The sequence below is a fragment of the Cervus elaphus genome, chromosome X, assembly GCF_910594005.1.
Source record: "Cervus elaphus chromosome X, mCerEla1.1, whole genome shotgun sequence".
Taxonomy (NCBI): Eukaryota; Metazoa; Chordata; class Mammalia; order Artiodactyla; family Cervidae; genus Cervus; species Cervus elaphus.
In genome coordinates, this window is record NC_057848.1 from 86361340 (window position 1) to 86380856 (window position 19517).

Sequence of the window (19517 nt, forward strand, 5' to 3'; positions counted from 1 at the left end):
GCTTTCAACCCTATGGACTGTAGCCCACCAGGCTCCTCTGTCCATGGAATTCTCCAGGCAAGATTACTGGAGTGGGTAGCCATTCCCTTCTCCAGGAGATCTTTCTGACCCAGGGATGGAACCCATGTTTCTTGCACTGCAGGCAGATTCTTTATCATCTTAGCCACCAGGGAAGGCGCTTCTCAATTATGGCAGTAATAAACCCAATAAAAGATTTAGTATAATTTGGCTCTATACACTCTGTACTAAAAATATCATTATGTATTTTTTTTCTGGTGATAATTTTCAACCCCAAACAAACTACAAATGGCTAGAGCAGGACCATTATAAATCTGGGAAGCAAACCCTTTAATTGAGTTATCAGAGCTTCATGAAAGACCCTGAAAGTTCTCAATGTTTGTGAAAAGTGTGTAGGATTACTCTAAATACAAATATATAATTTATCAACAACTGTACTTTTTTTCCCCCACAAACTAAAAAATAAGGCAAGTTCACATCTGGAAAAGGTGATATGCAACAGTATTTCTACCTTGACTAGCTTGATATATGGCATGGGAAATGTCCCTAAATATTAATCAGGGTGAATATTTCAAAGTATCATTTTCCTACAGTCTGAAAAACTATCAAAAGACTCAAAGAAGCCATACAATGAAGATTTCAGAAAAGACTTTGTGAAGTTAAAAATATGTTAAGTTTTTACATAAATTAGTAGAACCTAAGTGTTTGTTGTTGTTATTGTTAAAAAACAGCATGTGAAATTGATATATCCCTTAAACTTCTTTGTGTGTGTGTGTATGTGTGTGTCTTAAGACAGGATAAAATTGTAAAATCTCAGATCCTGTTACTGTTTTTGATTTCTCTATTGTAGCATCTTCAGAGCTTTGCAAAGGATAAGACCTAAGTAAGAATGAACTGGAGGAAAAGGCAGCAGTTTGAATGACTATACATCTGTATAAAAGAAACTATGAGCTATTGGTCACTTGTTTTCATTATCTCAGGTAGTGATTTGCCAAGCCAGTCATTTGTTCTTTCTGAATATCTATAATGTGCTTTAGAGGAAGTAGAAATAGGATTTTCTATATAAGAAATATACACATAAGAAAACTTTTACAATAATCATAATCATCTGCATGGATTAGTCTTAAAATTATACTCCAGAGAAGTTACACTACATTCTTTCAATGCATTTTAAAAAGTAATAGACAAGTTAAGTATGACTTTTCCTCTCTCATCTATTTAAGAAAAATGTAGAGCCTGGTTTTTCCTCCTAGAGTTGTTTTGGCAGCATTTAAATGATTTGTTAATATAATAAGGTAAGTTAAGTATGATGATGATTGAGAAGTTCAGTTAGTCACTGGGATATGGAATTATTGTAGCAGGATATATAAATATCTACACATATATAAAGTATATCATTTTTCTTCTTCAGATCACCACAGCAGAATGGGAAAGGGGGAGGAAAGAGGCAGATAAGACAATTGACCTATCAGAGAGTTTTCTGCTGCCTCCTGCAGAGAGAAATCTTTTTCCTCTCAGGTCTCTTAGAACTCTATTCCCTGCCTTCAAGGGGGTCGTGGGAGTAGGAAGCAATAGAGAGAAGAAAGAAACCATGGAGAACAGGGATCAATATTTACCTTTAAAAATCTAAATAAAGGTAACAGAATTTGCAGGTTCAACTCTAGCATAAACATTAAAATGTGAGGTTTTTCTCAAAAATAGCCATACAAAGTATTTGTATAAAGTAGATATATGTGCATACTTATAAAATACCTCTTTAAATAAAGTTTAAGTTACTTTCTCTAACCACTTCTGTTAAACTTTGGTTTATTTTTAGCAATGATAAGTGCCTGCAATATCATGCTGAAACTCTAGATTAATGATAAGTTTAATTTCAGCCAAAGCAGATGAATCCATCAACTTTCACTTGAGATTAGATTCTAAACAACTTGAAGGGAATGAAGCAGTACATTTTCTGAGTTTCCAAGATGGCTTCTTTTACAGAGTGTGCAATATCAGTGCCTTTCCAAACCATTAACACACACATTTTCACTGGTCTTTTACTTTTCTATTTAACAGCAATCAGTAGACATTGATGAATTCTTTCTCTTTTCTTCCTTTTTTCTGGGGTGTGTGTGACAAAATTTGAGTGACATTATACATTTTTGACAGACTGAATGGTTTTGAATGTCTTTAGAACTCTTCAATTTCTTACATTTTTCATCATCACCGTCAGGTCACACACAATAACAAATAATACACATCTTTACACTAAAATGAAATGCATGTTTTAAAATCCTGGCAATTGTGTTTGTGTTAGTGTAACTGTGGGAGGAGTCTTGCAATAGCTTTATATATGCACACTATTTCATCCAGCTTAGCTTGATCTTTGCAGAAATGTACTTATATAGTCTCCATCCCTTGAGAGTAGGTTTTGTTCTTCTCAAACTGTATGATTTTGTTTACTTTAATATTTTCTTATTCTTTGGCATCAGGAATCACTTAGATGAGATACCTCCATTGTGGCGAGACCGTGACCTTTCCAAAGGTACTCGTCTGTTATCTGTAAGACAAAGAGAAAAGAGAACCAAAAACATGGTGAGCTTTAGATTCCGGCTATTGCATGATGTCAGGTTGAGAGAGGTTTTCAAACAGTCCTGAAAAATTAATTCAAATGAATATGTAAATAAATAACATGAAGCCCAGATCTGAGGAGTTCACACTGCAGCTCCCAGGCTGAGTTCAAGAGTTTGAAATAGCATTAAATGACTTTTCTTGGTAAGTGAAGTCAGAGTGATAAAAGAAATGGAAGAATTCGCTCAAGCACAGTCCCTTTGGAAATAGCAGGTGACAACAAAATTCCTTGGTAAAGATATTAAATTGAAAGGATCTATGTACAGTGCCTTTTGTTGGAAAGCACTTCAATTCCCCATGAGTTTTCAATCTGTATGTTGGCTACCTCTAGAGGACACCAGCGTGGGCAGAGCTGAAAAAGAGTTTTTTTTATTTTTTACAATGATTACAATATGTGGCAATCAAATCAGCTACCAAGTCTTTGCTTGATTGTGTGATGTAAACAAATTCAATACATTATATAGTCATTATGGGAATAAATAATGAATAGGTCCCATTCCCCTCACCTGTCACAGGAAAAATAATCACTGTAGAGAGAACTGTTGGCACAAAGCTTGGAAAGCAAAGTTTAAAAGCACTGAAAGTTGCTGAAAATAGTTTTAGCTTTAATAGGAAAAAGGTTTACAGCTCTGCATTGTGGTGATCACTACTATGTTATTATCACCTCTGTTTTATATGCTCAGCTTAAATGCAATTGATGTGGGTGAAAATCCCCTTCTGACAGAAGCATAATATACTTAGATTCTCTATTTAGAATGAGACTAGGTCCCTAGAAATAATCACAACCACCAGCACTTACATAAATGCTAACACTTTACACTCGTTAATTTGCTAATTCACACAACATCCCCGGGAGGTAAACCCATTTCATTCTATCCTATTATCTCTGCTTTAGTGATGAAGGTTACACAGCAAATCAATGGTATGATGGGGGATTATAATGCAAAGTTAATGCCTAAATGTCAAGGCTGCTTTATTCAGAGGTAGATGTTGGGGCCTCCCAAGCTCCTACTCATTTCCTCCCTAAGATGATGATCTCAGTCTCAGTTCAGTCACTCAGTCGTGTCTGACTCTTTGCAACCCCATGGACTGTAGCACTCCAGGCCTCCCTGTCCATCACCCTAACTGCAGGAGTTTACTCAAACTCATGTCCATTGAGTCGGTGATGCCATCCAACCACCTCATCTTCTGTCATCCCCTTCTCTTCCTGCCTACAATCTTTCCCAGCATCAGGTTCTTTTCCAATGAGTCAGCTCTTTGCATCAGGTGGCCAAAGTATTGGAGTTTCAGCTTCATTATCAGTCCTTCCAATGAATATTTAGGACTGATCTCCTTTAGGATGGACTGGTTGGATCTCCTTGCACTCCAAGGGACTCTCAAGAGTCTTCTCCAACACCACAGTTCAAAAGCATCAATTCTTCAGCACTCAGCTTTCTTTATAGTCCAACTCTCACATCCATACATGACTACTGGAAAAACCATAGCTTTGACTAGATGGACCTTTGCTGACAAAGTAATGTCTCTGCTTTTTAATATGCTGTCTAGGTTGGTCATAGCTTCTCTTCCAGGGAGCAAGTGTCTTTTAATTTCATGGCTGCAGTCACCATCTGCAGTGATTTTGGAGCCCAAAAAAATAAAGTCTCTCACTGTTTCCCCATCTATTTGTGATGAAGTGATGGAACCAGATGCCATGATCTTAGTTTTCTGAATGTTGAGTTTTAAGCAAACTTTTTCACTCTCCTCTTTCATTTTCATCAAGAGGTTCTTCAGTTCTTTGCTTTCTGCCTTAAGGGTGGTGTTATCTGCATATCTGAGGTTATTGATATTTCTCCTGGCAATCTTGATTCCAGCTTGTGCTTCATCCAGCCTGGCATTTTGCATGATGTACTCTGCATATGAGTTAAATAAGCAGGCTGACAATATATAGCCTTGACGCACTCCTTTCCCGATTTGGAAGCAGTCTGTTGTTCCATGTCCAGTTCTAACTGTTGCTTCCTGACCTGCCTACAGATTTCTCAAGAGGCAGGTCAGGTGGTCTGGTATTCCCATCTCTTGAAGAATTTTCCACAGTTTGTTGTGATCCACACAGTCAAAGGCTTTGGCATAGTCAATAGAGCAGAAATAGATGTTTTTCTGGAAACCTCTTGCTTTTTTGATGATCCAACAGATGTTGGCAATTTGAGAGAGAAGATGATGATACCCTGGAATATATCCTGCCTCTCCCATGGGGAGGATGGACTGTGAGAAATGCTGAGGTTTTGCCATGGAACTTTTCTCATCTGTGTTTCTTGATGAGAAACACATCAGGGTTTCCTGAGTGATTCCGGGTAGTCTGTGGTCAGTACAGAGAGCAAAGCTAACTGGCCTCCATGACCTTGGCCTCATTAATACCATGGTATGAGTGCACTGAGCCAAACAGCCATAAGCTTAAAGTGCCTTATAATGCATTATTATCACTGAGAGGTGAGAAAGAAAGAGATGTTTTTTCTATTCAGAGATATATCTGAGTGATGGATTATTTGGGTATCCTTTTAAAGATACCATTAATAATTCCATTATTTAATTTGTGATACCAATCACAATCCACTAAAATTGTAAAGATAACATTCTGAGATAAAGGGCTTATTACTTAGATGTCACTGATTCACATACAGGTTGGTTTGGGACTTTTTAGAAGACATTTACAAATGAGATTGTAATATGATGGTTACCACTGCATTGCTAGCATTTAAGTACTCAGTGTTAAAGCTATCAGATATGAGAATGATGGTGGCATTCACAGAGGATTGTCCCAGCGGGAAAAAAGGCTTGTGCCTTGGTGATTCCACACACGAAGGTCAGCTGGCATCCACGTTCACTCCAGGAATGCTATTGGTACCCCATACCACCGTTCAGTGCCCACTGGATTCAAGAAAAGCACCACACACAAAAACCTAGCCTTGCAGAAGTAAATGATGTCAGGATTCACATCAAATTGCAGCTTTATTGGTAGCATCTGGCGTGAGAAAATAAACTTTCAAGTCAAAATGAACTGAGGAAAGGACATTAAAGCACTGGTTCACAGCCCAAATCCAGCTCTTGGCATATACACAAGAGAATTATTCCACAGTTCTTCCCTTCCTTTCTCTTTATCTCCCTCTCTCCCTTCCTTCTCTGTCTCTGTCTCTCTTTAAATATTTTTGGTACTTAATTGGTCCCTGTTTATGAGATAATTATAAGTAGAAGCAATTCTGTAAAGGTCATTACTTGTACTTTCAAAATGTCAACCTCCAACATTGTTTATGAAAAAAATGACTCTAGAAATAATGGCAGCAATGACTGATCTGGGTTTCTGTGATTTATTTATAATTCTCTGTGTTTATGTTAAAACTATTTTAGGTACAAAATATATATTTATACTCTAGACTTGTATGGATAAGGGCAGAAGTGCAATTTAGAGGATAATGTTATATGTATATATAATACGAATATATATCAGTATAAATATTCATCTCTTTTCACATTCTAATAGCTTACAATCTAATGATAGCAAATTTTCATACCTAGATTCATGCTTTCTTTGAGGCAAAGATTGACAATCATCAAATTTTTTTTTATTTTAAAAAATATTTATTTATTTGGCTGCATGGGATCTTCAGAGACCTAGTTCCCTGACCAGGGATTGAACCTGGGTCTCCTGCACTGGGAGCACGGAGTCTTGGCCACTGGACCACCAAGGAAGTTCCAAGAATCATTGAATTTTTAAAAATACAACTAAATACTAATGGGTAATAGTCAGTGTTCTGATCCTTATGAGGTCAAGACACATACTTGGCATCAAATTTATGAGAAAAGAGCAAATGCTAGTTATTATTGCTGTCAGAGGTGATGGAGTTATTTGGGTGATTGTGAGAGTGACTGAATTTCCTATTTAGAAACATAGGTGAAGGAGGCAGGTGCCCGTGTGCTATGATTTGAGAACCCCAGGAGACCCAGGCTGAACCAAATTCACTTCTCTACCCAATCTTATTCTCCCAACACTACTAATACTAGAATTGTTTAGATGGAAAAAAAATAGGAGTCTCTCCTCCAAAAAGTCAATAGTTTAGAAAATATGTATTTACCTGAGGTGATGGGGAGGGCTTTGTTAATCAGTAGTGCCTTTCCAATTTGCCTTGTTGTGCTTTTGGAAATCAAAGAGAGCAAGATGGGGGGAAGCATCAATCTATGTGTGTTTACTTGTTGGGGATATTGTGCAATGAGATACAGGAAAACATTATATCAGAGGCTGAGGGAACATGATTTGTCATAATCTTCTTCTGTTTCCATTTTCTGAATGTACAAGGTAACATGATGAATAAGCAAGCCTAGAGAATCTAATGTATCCTCATGGTCTAAGAATTCATTAAGGGATTCTATTGTTTGCAAACACAAGGATTAATGCTATATAGAATCTGAGATGTCAGTCCCAAGATGTACCCTCTAAATCCACCAGAGCTGGGCATGCATACCCTATCAGATTCTTTTTGGTCACCAAAGGCTTGATGCCCTATGTGAAAGTGAAAAGATTCTATTTCTACAGAGAGTAACATAGTCATAGTGTGAAACTGAGGAGAGGGACATAGTTATATGAAATGTGCAGTCCATGGAGGAGAGGTGACCAAATCCAAAACAATATGCCAATCTGTCACAGAAAAGAAAATGTAAATACATGGCCCAGCTAAAACATGCTTCTGTACACTGTGAATATCAGGCTAACCAGCTCAAACCACTGTCAAGGCTTTCTCCACTGTCATAAGAGTAAGAAGCTTTATGCCTTTTCTAAGTATAAATTGATTTGGCATTCATTTCAAAACCTTCCCAATGGAGTCCTGAGTGAATAGATTAAACCTGTTATTGTACTGCTCTAAAATTCATTCAGGCAATCATTTATTCAACAACTATGTACAAAGCACATCATTCATGAAATACCTGAATGTCACAAAATTTCAGATCCATATCTACATCTACACTGCTAATTTCCTTCCTACTGAAAACTTTGTCAGGTGAAATAACTGAGGAATAAACATATCATAAAGCTTAAAAAGAAAATGTGGTGTGAGACAGACCAAAGGACTCAAGCTTGTAGCATGTAACTGAGAAACGTTTAATCACTCCTCTACCAAAGTGAGTGTATGCCAAAGGTAGAGGGCTGTGTGTTGTATATTGCATGAGCAGGTCAACTTGAGATTGAAAACCTGTGATAAAAAGACTTGTCCATTATTCATCCCCCCCCCAGGTTAGGTATCCACCTGTTGCCTATGGAAGAACTGGTGCTTCATAGGCATGTTAGATGTATTGACGTGACCTACCCAAACACAATGCAACTATACCCTCCCAATAGGGTAACATAAAATAAGTGTGCCTGGCAGACACTGCACATTGTCACATTGTGCGGTGAAACATCCCATTTTAATGCTAATTAGCTGCCTAGGAAACAAAGTAAAAGAGGGCCTCTGCAATTTATTCTGAGCTTTCTTTTCTCCAAAACTCTTCAAAAATGATGGTGTGGCAGATTTATCATCAACGGATAGACATTGTTTCCAGCAAAAAAAAAAAAAAAGCAAACAGAGGATGGGTTTTGTGCAGCTCAGGCTAAGAAAACCAAGAAAACTTTAGGTTGCCTTGTGTATGTGTTATTCTCTCAGTCGTGTCTGACTTTTTATGACCCCGTGGACTGTAGCCCCACCAGGCTCCTCTATCCATGGAATTCTCCAGGCAAGAATACTGGAGTGGGTTGCGCTCCCTTCTCCAGGGTTAGGTTGCCTTAGGAAATGTGTATTGAAGTAGCTATTCACATGCCAAATACTGATGAAAGATTATCTTAGACTGTTATACTGAAATCATCTCATACGAACTTACATCTTTTTTTTCCCTCTGTACCATGATTCCAAAACTTGCTTTTTTTTTCCCCTATGTTTTTGAGGATCCTGACTTGATACAGTTTCTCACTCACTACAAACAACTGGAAGGAAGGTAGCACCTGAATTAGCTTTGGGCCTGATCTCTTGGTGGACAGCCAGTTTCTCCACTCATTGACCAGATTCGTTCTCTTCACTTACCAGAATAGTGTCTTTAAAAAAAAAATGTTGAGCTTAAACTATATATGCAATTTGGTGTTCTACTTTTTTCATTTAACATTTTATTGTATAATAGAAATTTTGTATGTCATTAAACTTCTGAAACATGATACTGAAAATAAAATTTTTAATGGCTACATACTCTTCTTTTTATATAAATATGCCACAATTTGGGTAACCATTTCTCTACTGTTGGACATTTAGGTTGCTTCCATTTTTTTTTTTTCTATTATAAAAAGCCTTGCAATGAACATCCTTATAGTTTATATTTTATTTTATACACATCACGTGTAGAAGTGGCATTGTTAAGTATGCAAAATTAAGTCCAAATCATATTCCAGAATAGTTGTATTAATTTAAATCCAATTGGCAATAAGTAAATTAATTTGTCTTATCTCATTGTTAGGTATTAATCTCTTGACAATGCGCTAATGTGAAAAGTGACAAATAGCATATGATTGCCTCTTTTTGCCCTTCTTCAAATTTTAGCAAAGTAGAAATTTTCAAATGTTATTATCCATTTATATTTCTTCCTTTAAATGCTGATCATATCCCTTATCCAGTAATCTATTAGGGTCTTAGTTTTGCTTTGTTTTTATTTTGAACTCTACATTTTAAAGATAGATAGTAACCAATTGAAATATTTTCCTTAGTTTGTTGATTGCCTTTTATTTGGTTCATGTTGTTGGCTTTCAAGAACATATGGTTTCATTTTTATTATTTTTATGTAGTTAAATCAGTCAGTCTTCTACACTATGATCCATTCTTTTATTGTTAAGCTTAGAAAGTCTTTCTCTAGGCAGAGGCATTTGATAAACATTCAACTATATCTTTTATTGTTCTTTAAGGTTTGATTTTTTAAAAACATTTATTTAAATGATCTAGAATTTTTGTTGTACAATGTCAGGTAAGCTTCCACGTTGCTTACTTGCTTTTTTCCTTGCAAAGAGGAAATGGGTTGTTCCAGCACCATTTGTTGAATAACCATGAATTTCTAAACTGATTGATGATATAACTCTTTATCATATGCTGAATTACCTATGCTGTGCTGCTGTGCTTAGTCGCTCAGTCTTGTCTGACTCATTGCGACCCCATGGACTACAGCCCGCCAGGCTCCTCTGTCCATGGGGATTCTCCAAGCAAGAATACTGGAGTGGATTGCCATGCCCTCCTCCAGGGGATCTTCCCAACCCAGGGATTGAACTGAGGTCTCCCCCATTGCAGGCGGATTCTTTCCCATCTGAGCCACCACCAAATTATCTATACTAGGGTACATTTCTTTTCCATCGACTTAAGCATTTTTCCAACTATTTTTATGCCAGTGACTTCTGGTTTTATTATTTTAGTCTCATATTATGTTTTAATATTTGGTGGAAATAATCATCTGTAATGTATATTTTCCTTTCAAACTTCTATTTTTAGAGCACATTTTAGAACTCTACATCACGCTATAATCACAAAACATCTTGAAAACAATACAGCTTGACAAACAAACTCAATAGGTAGTAACTAGCCTATCCTACTAAGGCTAGGCAGATGTCTATTTGTTGAGTGCCAATGAGTCAAGTGACTCTAAAGTTCCTAGTGATGTTTTTAAGAGCTCTCCTCGGGTTCTTTAATTTTCTTAAAGACTTAACAAGCCCCTTTCCTTGTCTTCTTATCATTTTTTCCCCTGGAAATACAGTACAGGCCAGCACTAAGGAAAAGAGCATCACCACTTCTACTTAGTTTATAATACACTTGTTTTCACTACTTTTGCCTCATCAAAATTTTGAATAATTGGAATTAAATGTATATGTTTGTTGTTGATAGTGCTTCTACTTTGTAAACATTTTTTTTCATGTTTTATGTTTTACAAATTTAGTGTCTACTAGATACCATAGGTGTTCAGGTATATCAAATTATTTTATTCCAACAGAATTGTATACATGGGATGCTCTGCCAAAATGCAAGTCTAGAAGCCAATCAATTACTTCTACTTAAGTGGCTTCCCTGGTGGCTCAGACAGTAAAGAACCTGCCTGCAGTGTGGAAGATCGAGGTTTGATCCCTGGGTTGAGAAGATCCCCTGGAGAAGGAAATGGTAGCCCACTTCACCATTCTTGCCTGGAAAATCCCACAGATGGAGGAGCCTGGTGGGCTACAGCTCATACAGTTGCAAAGAGTCTGACATGACTGAGCAACTTCACTTTCTTCTCAATAGTTCTAACCCTATTCTAATCTCAGTGACACTGTAATATTTTCAAAACTAGAAACAGGCCATGTTATGTAATTTATATCCTTTGTTACATGCAAATAAATCCATGCAAAGAAAACAGAAACCCAGATTACCATGGTAGTTCAGGTTAGTAGAAGAGATGAAAGTTATTCTAATGAGGATGGTAATGGAAAGCAATAATGTTAAGTAGTTCAGAGGCTACTGTGACTATAGACACACAACTCCCATTAACTGTAATTGGAGTTAAGCACATGTAATGATAACAAAATAGACCTCTAAATATCTTTCCAATTGGAAAATAAGCAAATGTGTTCCAGGAAACAGTGTGATTTTATGTGGAAAATACAGTATTCTAATTGAGATGCACAAATTATTTTCACATTGATATTGCTCAGTGTATGATGGCATTTTTCCTAAGGTTAGGGATGTAGATCTGGTAGAAGTAACATCTGTACAAAGAATGCCTTTCCTTTTCTTAATGCTCAGCATTCGTTATGTTATTAAAGGAAAAGTCTCAATAGTTGCAATGGATTTATTAATTCAGTAGCTTGTTATCAGCATGAAACTCTGCTGTGCTAGGGGAAAAGCAAATTATATTTTACAAAACTGCAGTAGTGAGATTAAATCACTTTTCTGTATTTCACTTTCTTCTTATCCTCCCTGCCAGGTAGTAACTTGACTCTCTATCTCTATTATGAACCTCACATTTTGCAAACTATCAAGTCTCATAGTAATATAAAGGTATATTATCAAACAAACTCAATTATAGCAACTTTAGGAAGATTGAAATACGTGATAAAAGTAAAATCACATAGTATAATAATATTACTTCAAGGCATTAAAAACTTAATTCATATTAAGCTACAAATGTAGAAAATATGCAATGCTTACTTTTATCTATCATAAACATGGTATTTTCATAACATGTACAATTAACCTCTTGGGATTTTAAATGACTAGTATTTACCTAATTTATATCTTGAGTATTTCAAGGGATTTTAGAAAAGTATGGCACAGAAAAAAATAAAGTCAGTATATTCAGTATTTCAACTGCCACAGAACTTGCTACAGATTATCTCTGGACTCAAGGATAAGCTAATGAATAAATTTTTTTAAAATGTTCTTGGTTTTGTTTATTAGCCATGCATTATATTTCCTTCTTCACTAGGAAATACAGTCAGGGCCTAAGACAAATTTTATATGAGGTTGAAAGTCTGATGACAATGTCTGCCTATCTGGAAAATATGGAAGAGTGACAAGTAAAACTGTGAATAATATTAGAAAATAGTTGGGAAAGCTCCCAAGTATATTATATATGTGAAACTTACACTGAAGAGCAAACTAACAGAATTCACACAAACTGTTAACAGATCTGCTCAGGTGTCAATCACAGTGGATTACACACAGAGGTTTTTCAAAAACTCTGTTGATTAATCATCTAATCATTAGCAACGAATCAAGAGCTGCTCCTGCAATTCACCTTCTACTATACTGCTTACACACAGAGAATATTATTTGCTAATAATATAGGCAAAGGAAAGAAAACCCTCTCTCCCTCCCTCTCTTCCTTCCTTTCATCCACCCATAAATTTTTACTGAAAAAAATATCTGCAGAGTACCATAATAGGCACCTTTGTAAGTTTTTAGGAAGGAAAGGATAAATGTATAAACAACTCTAACATGAAACTAACTATATGTCTCTTTAGCATCTCTTAGAGTCTGATGGTGAGGCTGAAGCTCCAATCCTTTGGCCACCTGATACGAAGAATGGACTCATTGGAAAAGACCCTGATGATGGGAAAGATTAAAGGCAGGAGAAGGGGACAACAGAGGATGAGATGGTTAGATTGCATCACCGACTCAATGGACATGAGTTTGAGCAAGCTCTGGGAGATGGTGAAGGACAAGGAAGCCTGACGTGCTGCAGTCCATGGGGTCACAAAGAGTTGGACACGATTGAGCAACTGAACAACAACGGTACATGCAATGGAGGTTCAGAGAAGAGAAAAATCATATCCCTTGAGTGCTGGAGTTGGGGGATCAGGGAAAACGTCATCTCAATTAGCTCTTAGCAGATAGGTGGGTTTTTCAACAAAAAGAAATAGAAATGTTGCAATTAATTTTTGATTAGAGAAAGTGACCTTAGTTCCTTATGTTGCTATTTTAATTATCAAATTTTTCCTATTTGGGGGCATGTAAAGCAATGGATATATAAAAGGAGAATCAGAATTCTACATATATTTAACAATGATTTTCTAGGACACGGAGGAAAATAATGAAAGGGAATGCACCGACCAGGTCAGATTCCTAGTGTTTCCGTAATCAGATGATAGCTGTTTCCATAAACATGTGATTTTAATTTTAATGGTATTTAAAAACACCCAAAAAACTCCCGAATGATTTTCAGAGAAGACAGAAGTTCAAAACAAAGACAGCAGTTTGTTCAAAACAAACAGACAACCCAGAAAAAAACCCTCAACAAAACCACCCAGGAGAAATGAGGTCCTCTGGCATTATCTGGTTAGGGTCTGTTGCTGAAGCCTAGCTAGCACAATTAAGAGTGGCAGCAGAAAAGCTGATCAAGGCAAACATAGATTGTAGTGACCTGGGCCAAGAGTACTTGGCAAGATGAGAACTTGTGCAACCATTTGGGTTGATGCAGATAAACTAACTGTTAAATGACAATGTAGATACCAGGGTCAATTCATTCCTACCACCTGTCATCTCATGCCTTTCTATTCCACGTGCGACAGAAATCCCTATGACTAAGAATGTTAGGCATCAGCCATTTCTCTAACTTTGATCATATGATAGACAATCCTCTGTCATTTTCTGTGGCAGTTGTTTGTGATCTGCCTGAGCTTTGTTGCTGATATGCTGACCTAGAATATATTTACTTGTCATCTGTTTTTGTTTCTAAATCACTCTAAGACTACATATATACTCCTTTTGTTTTTAACATGTGCAATCTATCTTGTGGGTCTGGGCTACCTGCTTTTTGCTGATGATTGAAGTTTGAGAGGAGTCAGTCCAATTCCTCATCTTCAGTAGCCCCGGATTCTCTGGGGTTATATAAGCTCGCTGGCTTCTGCAGTGAGGCAGAAATGGCAGACTTTCCCCTGCATGATGCTTCCATTTCCCAAATGACAGGATCACAGAACTATCCCACTGGCTATGATTTTGAGGAGGGAAGATATTAAGCTATAACTTACAATGTGTGCAACTATAAACAGGTGCTTCCCATTAGCAGTGTTCCCCATGCTAGCCTGTGCTTAATTACTTAACCAGTTGTACGGACAAAGGCAACCTGTATGGTTAATATCACAGACACTTTAGCAGCTGCCAGTGCCATTGTTTTAGAATATAAACTGCCCCTTAAGGTAGAAGCCAGTCAGCAATTGTTTTAAATATGAGCAATTAGGACAGTTAAAACACAGCTTCTCAATGTCATATTCATAACTGACAGAGGTGCCTTTGTAGTTGCAGTTTCTAAGGCAATCTATGCACAACCCAAGTGCAGGATGAGCCTTTAGATGATAAACAATGGCTACTAACTAGCAACTTATTCCTCATACAAGAAATCTCAAAGAACCTTTCCTGACATTTAAGTCTACTGGAATAAAGCCAGTCCTCATATTCTCAGACAGATGTATAAATATGGATGGCTGCACATCCATGTTCTTTGCAACATTGTTTCTACTAGTGAAAACTGTAAAAAGCCTATCTGTTCATCACAGGATTGGATAAATAAAGGATGAGACTCACATACATTAGGATACAATGCAGCCATTTCTAAATTATCATATAGATCTACGTGTGCTTGACAGAGGTCCATATTATAGTCTCACTTCATAATAAAGAAGTTTGGAAGGCTATATATATGAATAAAAATAGTGGCCATCTCTAAATGGTAAGATCATGCTTTCTTTTTTATATTTTTCCATGTCTGAATTTTTGGAACTGAGTATGATTAACTTGGTAAATTAGGGAAGCAACCTAGGTAGGATGTAAAAATTTTAGCCTTCAGAGCAAAAGCACATACTGTCCTCAACTTAAAGAGCAGTTTAGGATTCAATACGTAATCTGCATGAATTCACTGTTGATTACGCCATCACTAAGTACACCATAATGGAAAGAAAAAAAAAAAAAAGACAAATCAGGTATCATTTTCTGCCCTGCTTAAAAAAGGGTCACAGAATGTTCCCTAGTCAGAAAGTAATGGCTTACAAGTAGGCTGGTTTTAGGGCACAGATAAATTTGTCTTCATATACTGTTGTCACTTATAAAAGGATTTCATGTATCTTAGATTCTAAATTCTAAAAGTTCTAGTCTTAAGAAGTGAACCTAAATATTGCCTCTCCAAAAAGATATGTGTAATTCAGAAGGATGAGGTATGTTGAGCTTTGTTGGCATCATCTGGAGAGTTTGACTTCCATGGTAAAATCAAATGAGACTTAAAAATTGCTTTGTGGCAACATGTTACCAATAAACCACAAAGTAAAAATAGTCTTTCTATGGTGGACAATACTGACCCATTTTCAAAAAGATACGCACCCTGGGTTATTATTCCTGTTAAAGCAGGCGGTGTGGGTTTGGAGAGGTGAATCTTGGCACAAAGCATTATTTTACTCTTACTATCATTTGTACTAGTCCAACAAATGATCATGAGATAAAGTAAAGCTAGCTGGTATATGTAGTCTTTGAACTTATTACTGTAGGTTACTAGACACAGGTTTCCTAAAGAAACGGGCCACTCTCATATTCATATATTTGCAAAAATGATTCTTCATGTTTCCTTATCTGCAAATAATAGTATATATATTGTAGGGTGTTAACAGAACTAAATGAGATAGTCTAGCACTTGACCCATATTAACCTTTTGATAGATATGAAACACACACACATACAAGAATCAATCAAGGTGGGATGATTTGAGAGACTAGCACTGAAACATGTATATTACCATATGTGAAATAGATCACCAATCCAGGTTCAATGCATGAGACGGGGTGCTCAAGGCCAGTGCACTGGGATGACCCTGAGGGATGGGATGGGGAGGGAGGTAGGGGGGGTGTTCAGGATGGGGAACACATGTACACCCATGGCTGATTCATGTCAGGGTATGGCAAAAACCACTACAATATTGTAAAATAATTAGCCTCCAATTAAAATAAATTGATTTTTTTAAAAAAATCAACCAACTAACAACAACAACAAAAATTCTCAAGCAATAAGTGCTTTCTGCCTCTACTGGTTATTCACAATTTTGTATCAAAGTTCTCAGTGTATGACCATATGAGTTCAAATCTCTGTTCCACTGCTTAATAGCAATGTTTTCCTAAACTTATTTTCTTTGTGAACATGAAAATCATATTTAAAGAACTACCTAACAGGATAGTTAGAACTACATGAGGCAATAACACAGAAGTACCAGAATGGTACCTGACAGAATAACTTAACATTTTTAATATTTGGTAGTATAAGAGTCACATTCCAAAGATTCTGGCATCATGATACTATTACACTTTTAAAAGTCTAGATAGCCTCATTATGGAGACTGTGACATATTTTAGCCACTTTGGGGACCTTGGATAAGATACAAACAGATGTTTAAAAAGTCTTTTTCCGATTAGCCTATAAAAACAAAGACTAATAAAGATTAGTTAGGAAATCAAACTTTATCAAGGTTCTGACTTTTCATCTATTTCACAAGTCGTCATGAGTGGAGGTATTTTTTTATGCCCTTGGGAAGCAATGGAAATCTTTTATAGCAATTTATTTATTTATCTTATTGCCATCCCATGAGTAGAAAAATGTTGCTAGGCTGCTTTCTATTACTTCTCTGCTTTAGGATTCCAGTTGTCTGGACAGATTTGTTCCCTGGGGAAGGAAGATATTATTTCTAGAGATCCTAGCTTGGCTTGAATGATGCATCTAGTAAAACCAGCCACTCTTTTTTTTTTTTTTTTCCCCTAGGACAGCAGATTTATCAGGCAACTGGCTGACCTTTAATTTGGTTTCCTGAGTAGACCTATTCACTGGAAAGAGGGAGCCTTGCCTTCATAACCAGGGTCTATTCCCATATCAGGTATATTTCCTTCTGACCAAAAACTGGCCTGCAATTTACTTTGGTATTTCTTTCTTGAACACTGACAATGTGCCTGTCACAGTATTAGAGAAAAATGAGCCAGCCTCTTTTTTCAAGTAAGGTACTAGGTAGTGATTGTGGCCTTTTAGTTTAAAAATTAGTCTGATGAGATGTGTTAGAGCTTCTTCTATAATCTGCTACACAATTCTCAGTGAGTCAGTTTTAGAACCTTAATTATATTATATCCCTGATACAAAATGAAAAGTCTCAGAGCTATCCCTCAAGATATTCTCACAGAAATGAAGGTAGCATATAATGAGAATACAGTTATACTGAATATTATGATTAGGGATATCCTCTTCAGGAGCACAGAAAGCAGAGCCTTAGGAAAGCATCTCTGGGAAGGCTTTCTAGAGAAGGCAATGTTCTAGCTGATTCTTAAACAACCAGACTGAATTAGCCTGGAGACAAAGTATACTCCGGGCTTCCCCAGTGGCTCGGTGGTAAAAAATTTGCCTGCAATGCAGGAGAGGCAGGTTTGATCTCTGGATCGAGAATATCCCCTGTAGGAGGAAATGGCAACCCACTCCAGTATTCTTGCCTGGGAAATCCCATGGAGAGAGGAGCCTGGCGGGCTATAGCCCATGGGGTTGCAAAAGAGTTAGACACAATTTAGCAATTAAACAACAACAAAAGTATACTCCCAAGTAAAGGAGACACTGTGAGGAAAGGGAGAAAAGAGATGGGGAAAAAAATGTGTGTGACTACAAGTAAATCTGTGTTGATTAAAAGCAGGGGACTATGGGCTCTGAGGCTAGAGAAGTATTAATAACATCCAGATTAAAGGCTCTTGGACTTCAGATGTGCAATGGGGAGTGAAATTGTTAAGATCAATCAATTTCATTATCGTGTAGTGGAGAGGCTTAAAGGGGACCAGACAAAAATCAGGGAGTATTTGGACATGGAGGAGAGAAAAACAGTTAAAGGTAACTCTACAATTTCTAGCTTATATATTTGGAAGAATGGTGGTTCCATCAACTAAAATAGGGTATATTAAGAAGAAAAGTTGCATTCAAGGAGAAGATTATGAGTTATGTTTAGGATTTTTCAAGTTGGAGATGCCTTTGAGATATCCACATGGAGCTTTCCAGCAGGCAGTTAAATATTACAAAACTGAGGTTCAGGGGAGAGGTCTGGAAAGAGTATGAAAGACTCAGGAGACTTATCATAGATGATAATTGAAACCATCACCCAGGAAAGTATGTAGAGTGAGAAAAGCAGCTGGCTGATGATCAATTGCTGTGAAACAGTGATATTCAAGGGATGAGCATAGGAAGTGGAGTCCTTGAAGAAAACAGCAAATAATCAGAGAGCTACAGAATAAAACATTAGAGCACATACTATGGAATCCAAAGGAGTAGGTATTTTGAAAAAAATGGATAAGCAATAATATCAAATGCTGTAGACAGATGCAGTAAAATAAAGACAGAACACTATCAGCTTTAGAAATATGAATGTCATTAGAGACCTTAATGAGAACAATTTCAGTAAAATAAGGGGAACAGAAGCCATATTGCAGAAGGTTGAGGAGTAAGTGGAGGCAATGAATATAACTTATACTTGCATTTCCCATGACCCTGAAAGAAGTGCTATTTTCATAGAGTAAAACATTATCTCAGGTCATTTGCCTGACATGCCCAGCACCTCTTGTAGCTGAAACTGTCATGCTTATAGTTTTTCGCTTAGGGAAGCAGTGCTGAATAGGCTCACCTGCTCCAACAAAGGCCAATGAATGGATCACAATGGACACTTGGCCCCCCTCAAGGGCAACCAATTCATAGGGTGGCTAGTAACACATGGCATGCCTTATGATGAAATGTACTACTCAGTAGGGCAAAAAGCCAGTCCAAAGAGAAATTTAAAAAAAGGAACAGACACACAGAAGGAAGGGAAACTCATTTTGTTTTTTAAGATGTCCTAGGTTTCTGTTCGGAAAGAGCCCAGTGTAACAGATATTGATTACATAATGCAATTCCTAATGGTGGGGCCAAGTGCATTCAAAAATAGTCAGCGAAGCCCACTAGGCCGAAAGGAAGTTATATTGAAAGTTCTTTTTCATTTCTATATAAAAAATATTGACACAAGCATATTCTGTATCACCTTATAGGAAACTAGCATACTCCTGGATATATACATTTGCTGCTCATGGATATATACATTTGTTTATTTGCTCATGGATATATACATTTGTTTATTTCTGTGTTATATAAAATCCAAGCAACATATGATGTACCGAACTAATGAAAGTTTCATAATAATATGAATAAAGACAATTTTTCAGAGAGTTGAGTTATTCCAGAGGGAGATACTATTAAATCGCATAGCATAGGTAAGTTGGACACATAATGTCCTGTGACAGTCAGTGCCATTTTCACAATGTGAGTAGAGGTACAGTGAAAATGAAGTCTTTGTGAACCAACTTA

At 36.8% G+C, this 19517-nt stretch overlaps 1 protein-coding gene across 2 annotated transcripts in view; it reads right to left on the bottom strand.

Moving 5' to 3' along the window:
- Positions 1-278: 278 nt before the first annotated feature.
- Positions 279-19517, bottom strand: part of DIAPH2 (diaphanous related formin 2) — a 950551-nt gene continuing 931312 nt past the window's right edge. For both annotated transcript variants that reach the window (XM_043895289.1, XM_043895287.1), the window contains one exon: positions 279-2560. In XM_043895289.1, coding sequence (XP_043751224.1) covers positions 2496-2560 — 65 coding nt within the window. In that variant the 3' untranslated portion in view covers positions 279-2495. The remainder of the gene's footprint in view (positions 2561-19517) is intronic.